A 7,476-nucleotide genomic window follows, 5' to 3' on the forward strand; every position below is an offset into this window, starting at 1 on the left:
ACCCTTTTTTACCCTTAGCAAAACGCGGAGCAACGTAAGCTAACAACCCCTTTCAAACGAATTCGATTTGATATCCAGCATAGCCAGTGTCGAGGGCGTGTGCTAAGCGACGAAAAGATTCTTTTTAATACCACCAAACAATCTTACTAATCTCTTTCCTTTCAATATTGATGATAACGAGATTGGTAAGAAGGTTGGAAAAGTCGATGCCTTGTCTCCGAGGGATGTGTAAGGATACATGTCTTCCATACCGGCAGAGGGAATTCTTAAGGAGCAAGAGAAAGCGAGAGAGAGAAAGAGAGAGAGAGAGAGAGAGAGAGAATGAAAAGAGAATCTAGCTAAAGCATCATAGAATCCAGCTCGCAAGTACTTCCTCAAATACAGGGCGAAGCATAGAACAAGAGAGAGAGAAAGAAGTCTATGGTCTGGGCACGTAGAGAGGTGGAAAAAAGTAATCCGTGAAAAGGGTGTTCTTTGGTATAGCTCTCGCATTTCTCTCTCTCTCTCTCTCTCTCTTCTCGGTTGCGCGCGACGTTGCCGGGTTCTTGGTCGCGCACAGCGATGGTGGCGACGTTGCCGAAGGGCGTAGGGCGTCAGCGTTCTCTGAAAGTGAATGAGATAGAAAGAGAGAAATAGAGATAGAGATAGAGATAGATAGATAGATAGATGAAGAGTAAGAAAGAAATAAAGAGTATAGAGTAGCCAGAGCAGGAAGAGGGGGAGGAGGAGGAGGAAGGCGAGCCAGGGGTGGCGGAGCAATTAAATATGGCGTCCGTGTCTACGGCGGCGGGGTGTGGCGCTCGCGCATGCGCCGAACGCTCGCGTAGGCCTTGCGCAGGAGCGAGAAGGACGAAAGGAGTGTATGAGAGAGAAAGAGAAAGCGCTGATCGAGTGTATGTACGGGATGGAGAAGGGGGACGGTAGGGTGGGAAAGAGTGAGGGAGCGAGGGGAGCGTCGCCGAGTGGAATGACGGGGCTCTCTCCGGCGTAGACACACCGGGGGGGTATCGAGAGGAGAAGGAGCCGGCCGGCAAGGCAGAGAGAGAGACGACGTGCATCGAGGAGTACCCGGCGTTACGTTCGTGCGGTGCGTGCTGTCGTCGAGACTAGTCGTCGGTGGTTGCTGCTACAATCTGAGAGTGTTCCGATCGCTCTTCGTGCGTATACTTCGCTTCTTTTTTACAAACGCATAGATACGCATATATTATAAGACGAAACATACTTGATATATAGACATATCGGTCGTGAGAAAAAGAAAGAAAGAAAGATAGAGCTAGAGATAGAGATAAAGATAGAGGAGAGAAGACACGCATATCAGAGAAGAGAAAAAGACTTTCGCGTACGAAGGGCAATCGTCGATTGAGAGTAAAGGAGAATCAGTTTCGAAATGACGATGGCTACCGAAACGGAGAATAACGGGCCCGAAAGTAAGGAGATAAAGGACGTGAAAGAAATGAAAGAAGCTCTGAAGGACGAGACGCCGCCGGACAACAAGCAAGAGGAGAAAGACGCCGCTAAGAAGGAGGAGGCCGGGAAAAAGGAGGAGACGGCCGACGCCGCCGGTGCCGGCGGCGGAACCGCCGCCTCCGCGGCGTCCTCCGCACCGGCGAAGCCCGTCACCGTTCACAAGACCAACTACGAGAAGGACGTTGTTTATCTCTATCAATTTTTCCGTACTGCGCTTTTGCCCTCGATTTCGCCTTACTGCCTCAAGGTCGAGACGTGGCTACGACTGAATGGTATCAAGTACGAGGTAAGTCCGTCGGAGTTTAGTCTTGGTTTTATTTTTCATTTCCTTTTCTCTTTTTCCTCTTTTTTACCTACCTTTCCTTTTATTTTTTTCTTACCTTTCCTCTCACACACTGCATCGTTTTTGTATCCTTATGTACATCGTGGGAGTTGCCGTCTTCATCATCGTTGTCGTCGTCGTCGTCATTGTTGAAGGACAACGAGGTTGATCACCTCGCCCGTTCTAGAACGGCTGATCGATGGATTTTACCCGCGTTAAAGCTTCCCATTCCTAGGCGTCGCGTTTCCACGGGGAGCGCGGGACGCTAGTTCACTCCCCCTCTTCTCTCTCTATCTCTATCTATCGTTCTCTCGCCTGCCTCTCCCACCATCTCCCTCCTTGTCGCGCCAGCTTCGAAGTCCTGCTCAACTTTGATGTACCGAGGGAGCTACGAACTCTCTCACCTCACCCTGTGTGTGTATGTATGTATGTACGTATATATATATATATATATATATATATATATATATTATGTAATATATACATACGGAGATCAACGAAGACCCGATTAGATAAAATCTTTTCCTGTATTTTCGATTTATCTATCATCGACAGATTATTATATGCGTGAGTAATCTTGTAGGTGGAGTACTTGCTCTTGTAGTTTTTCGAACGCTCCCGAAGGAGGACGCTGATTGGTCGTTCGTTGGGGTGGGAAGAGGAACGTCGGGAGTAAGAGTCTAGCATTATTATTATTATTATTATTATTATTATTATTATTATTATTATTATTATTATTATTATTATTATTATTATTATTATTATTATTATTATTTATATTTTTATTTTTATTTTTATAGTTATTATTGTTATTATTGTTATTATTATTATTATTATTATTAATATATTTTATCAAGTAGATGTTCTTTATCGTAATATAATTATCGTTGTTCTTGTAAATAATTCGTGAAAGTTACGAGAGAATTTCTCGCTCGTTTCGTTTGCCATTTGGATCGACCAATCAACGCGTTCGGTGCACAGATCGAACCTGTACGCCTTCGGATATCCGGATAACGGGATTCGATTGTAACAGCTACGTAGTAGTGTAGTAGTAGTAGTAATCTATCCGGTCTACTCCTGTGTACCGCTCGATCGCGATTCTCGGGGTAGGTTGTTCCTTCGCAGATCGTTTCAAAATGGCGTCTCTACTGTCAAGCTTCGAAATGCACCGGAATGCGTCATATTTCAGAATTTATCATCTATCTAAGTAATCATTATTTATTTTATTATTTTTATTAGTATTTATTAATTTCTTTTTCTTCTTTCTTTTTTATTTTATTTTATTTTATTTTATTCCTATATCGCAATTAGATAGTTCGCATAAAACATAAGAAAGAAAGAAAAGTAAGAGTACCTTGTAGATATGCTGTACCGTTGTAATATATACATAAATACATACATTGCAAGGCTCAAGAATATTCTATTCGCTCGTAAATTCAAACTCCGTCGATTTCCAAGAGTGCAGAAGAACAACGATGAAAGCGTTCTCCGAACTCGACGATCCGTGTTATTCTATTCGGCCGCTAAATGTATCTTTAAACGAATCGGTCGAACGATTTAAAAAGGAATCGTAATTTCCGCTCGTTTCTTTCTTCGATTACTCTTCGATTCCGTTTGATCAGGAAAGATCTTAGATACTTCAACGGTTTATCAATATAACACGTAGGATATTTCTTATTTCTTTCTTTTTTCTTTAAAAGATAAAATAGGTTAAATATCTTCTAGAGATTTATACATTTTACAAACTTCGATCGTGTTCGGTTCCGAGAAAAGAGAACTTTTTTTTATCGTTATCTTTTCGATCTTCCATCCGATCTCTCGCTTTCCCTCGTTCTTTACAATCCTGACGATACGTATCAGATAAACGGTCGTATACCTTAGTCCTTTGCAAAGGACTACGGTCGAGAGAGCGGATTCCTGGGAGCAAATATTTATAGAGATACGACGATGAAGTGTTTACATCCGGACTTTCGAACGAGCCGTGATGAAATAACGTTTCCTTTTGTCAATCTTTTTCAGAGAGAGGGAGAGAGATAAAAGAAAGGAAACTTATCGATAAGAAGATTTTCGAAATCGTGACAAATTTTCTCGAGCGAATCGTCGAATCGGTTTTTCGAATTTCCCGCCAATTTTTACATACTCAGGTTCGCCATGAAAAATCTATGCTCTCTTACACGCGAAAGAGAGGTGAAAGACCTCTCTCTTTTTCTCTCTTTCTCTCTCTCTTTCTCTCTTTTTCTCTCTCTCTCTCTCTCTCTTTCTCTCTCTCTCTTTCTCTCTTTCTCTCTTTCTCTCTTCCTCTCTCAGCCCGCGCAGAGAGAACGCATTCCTACGGACTTTTAAAACGGGTTTTAGCAAAGGAACGAGAGAGAAAGAGAAAGAGGGACAAAAGTAGAGGGAGAGAGAGGGAACGAAGCCCATTGGAGGGCTTCCAAGTTGAACACAGCGAAATGCCCTCGTGAGCCTTGATCCTGCGCTCTGTTTTGGTAGGGATGATGGACCCTGTGGAGATAGAGTAGAAGGAGGAGCAGGAGAAGGATGAGGTGAAGAGCACTGGTGGGAGACGGGAGGAAGGATGTATGTTTCAGGAGGGCTCTCGAAACTGGCGAGTCGCGCTCTCTCGATTCATGAGATTCACATACACATATACATGCTTACGTACATAGATACATACGTACAGATGTCAAGTCACCGACTTTTCACAATCTACGAAATTTTATCGTTATCCTATTCCTCCTCTTCTTCTTCGATTGTGTACCCACTTTAAGATCGAGATCGAGAAAATTGAAAACAAAATGGCGGATTATTCTTGTGTCGAACACGACACGTGAAAATCGATAAACGCTGTTATATACATCCGCGTTTTGCAATGTATGTTTGAGAACAAAATGGCGGCTGGTTACTTCGTATTACTTTAACACGAAATTATGGAAAGTCATAATCAAAAATATCCAATTTTCTTCAGCATTTGTATTATGATTATATATCTAATCAGCTTTGAGCGAGAAAATGATACGAGTATAAATCGGTAATTTTTGAATATTCTCGGAAGGAGTTGTTAATTATTTGCTGAAAAATTTGTATTTGTTTAACAATAAGATAAGAGAGAGAGAGAGAAAGAAAGAGAAAGGGAGAAACGGAGAAGAAATGAGTATTTTGAGATATGTAAGAAGTCAAGGAGAATCGATTCTTGAATTTATTTTGCGTGCCATTATGCTATACAGCAAGCTTTATTTTACCTTTCGCGATATCTCGATATAGTCATTGGTTAAAAAAAATTATGTGCCAGTAAGAAAATAAGTTAAAGTAGGGACATTAGATTAAGTTATGGCAATTAAAATAAAGAAAACATTATTTTAGAAATTCTTGTATACAAAAAAAAATGTCTAAAGCACGGTAAAAGTTTAAAGAAATCTTTCGTTTACGACGTTGGCCGATATTTACTCACTTCGTATCGATAATTTCTCCATCGAGAAAGAAGAAATATTATCAATAAAATACACCCTATGCTTTCTTTACTTCAAACCAATATATCTATGTACTTTCTTATCACGTTCGCGTTGCATTTACGTAAAATTTTTTTTTGCGATTTATTTATATCCAAGGGCGATAGATATTATCTGCCTTCACTTCGACGTATAACTGACTCTTATAAAGTAGACAGAGAAAGAGAGGGAGAAAGGGAGAGAGAGAGAGAGAGAGAGAGAGAGAGAGAGAGAGAGAGAGAGAGAGAGAGAGAGAGAGAGAGAGAGAAAGAGAGAGAGAGAGAAAGAGAGAAAGAGATAGAAAGAACGATCTTCTCGTTTTCTCAGTAAACTGTTTGCATCAGCAACAGATTTCGTGTAGCTTGGCCTCTCCGTCGTCTTTTCAACTCACGATTGGGTATTCTCTCGAGGATGCTTTTACGTACGTACGTACATACATATACATATATATATATGTGTCCTCGCAAGTGGCATTTTTGTCTTGGGAAGCTCCCTCGTCTTCTTCTTCCTCTACAATGTCCCACGACCGACATCTGTTGAACATAACGCTTTTCCTTCTAGAGAATTTACAGAGAATAGGGTGTATCTTCTGTCCCTTTTTCCTTTTCTTATTAATCCAAGACAATCGTAATCTTTTCCAAAAGTTTAATTTTTATAAATAATTTCTTCGTGTTCCTTTCATTTTACATCATTGATAATATTCGTAAGTTTTCATAATGTATTATTAATGGTTTATCTTAAATACTATCTTCGTAAATAAGTACGGAATTTAAGTGATAAGCAGAAGCGATTAGGATCATCGATATTATTTAATGTTTAACGTTTCTTTTTCTTTTTTTTTTCATATGAAACGAAATATCGTGTTATTTAATGTCTCTCTTTTCAAGGGGAAGTACATTGGAAAGTTAGTCGCGATTTTACGTTTTATGCTCTCGTTGCGATATATTCTTCCGTTTTTTCCTTCCGTGTATGACGCATGACACGAGCCCCCTCATCCCAACGCGATTTCCGGATATTTCTTTTTTTTGTCTTTTTTTTTTCATTTTTCTCCTCTTGACGTATCACGGAAGACAGTCGATAAGTTCGTGAATGACGTCGTTCCAAGTTAAATGTTTGTAATCATTTATAATCAAGCAGTACACGAGAACACGAGAATTAATATTAAATCGTGCGTTTCTCTTTGTCCGATATAAACTTTGTTATCGTACTTTGAAAATTTCCCATCATAACTTTTTTTTCGCTATATGGAAAACTTAAAGAATTCTCTTTTTCTTTTTTTCTCTCTGAAGTAAATAACTACTACGTAGGTTCTTAAGAGACTTCGATTGATAACTTTTCGTCACCTAAACAACGCTCGCAGAAGCCGATTTATGTTCCGATAGAAAATTCCAACTCTTCGATGAAACTTCTCAATGGATTGGAGACGGGGCCATCAAATGACAAGAGTAGTAGAAATAAGTCGATGTTAAGGTTCGAAGAAGGTTATTGGTGGTACCAAAGATTTCTTTTACTTCGCGAAACTTTTTTGGTATTGTTGCCGAAATCTACGAATATACACCATATGTGGTGTATATATATATATGGTGTGAGTTAATAATTATCCTTGCTCGATATAACTTTTTATTTCTTTATATTCGGGTAAAAGAAAGTAAAAAAAAAAAGAAATTATAGTGTCTCGAATTTAATTTATTTTATTGAATTCGTAATATATTTTTTTATTATATTTTCTTTTTTTTCGAATTGCTGACTTGTATACTATATATTATATTTTTATTAATAATATATATGCATTGTGTTACAAAGAAAAAATCTAATTTCATTGACGCAAGTGGTAAAAAATATCTGTATACTATTTTACGAACGAGTTCTTTTATTCCGATAACGAATCGACAGAATTGGGACAAAAGAGGTCACAGGTATTACAGAGGAAGTTCCTATTGAACTAATCATTACCAAGATAGGTATAAATAACGCGCAGAATGGCTCGAATCAATTGGCCGACTTGGCCAATTTTGTTCTGGTATAAATTATGCGCACTCATTTCCTGAAAATACTTCTCCCCCGCGCATTTGAGTTCGATTTTGAGTGCGTACATATTTTCTTTTTCCGAATTCTCGTTTCTTCGTTGTTCTTTTTTCATTTTCCTTTTTTTCTTTATTTTTTTCGATTAGATATATTCTCCGGAAATTTCCTCGGAGATAA

General features: G+C 39.2%; 1 protein-coding gene across 2 annotated transcripts in view; it reads left to right on the plus strand.

Moving 5' to 3' along the window:
- Nucleotides 1-1,000: 1,000 nt before the first annotated feature.
- fax (failed axon connections) overlaps nt 1,001-7,476 on the plus strand; it is a 43,223-nt gene continuing 36,747 nt past the window's right edge. The window contains exons 1-2 of one of the 2 annotated variants that reach the window (XM_035881119.2): nt 1,001-1,157; nt 1,234-1,753. In XM_035881119.2, the coding sequence (XP_035737012.1) occupies nt 1,388-1,753 (366 nt within the window). In that variant the 5' untranslated portion in view covers nt 1,001-1,157; nt 1,234-1,387. Of the gene's footprint in view, nt 1,754-7,476 lie in introns of both variants that reach the window. The other variant, XM_035881120.2, reaches the window with a different exon arrangement.

The sequence above is a fragment of the Vespa mandarinia genome, chromosome 5 (genome assembly GCF_050613455.1).
Source record: "Vespa mandarinia isolate Hongniang chromosome 5, ASM5061345v1, whole genome shotgun sequence".
NCBI lineage: Eukaryota > Metazoa > Arthropoda > Insecta > Hymenoptera > Vespidae > Vespa > Vespa mandarinia.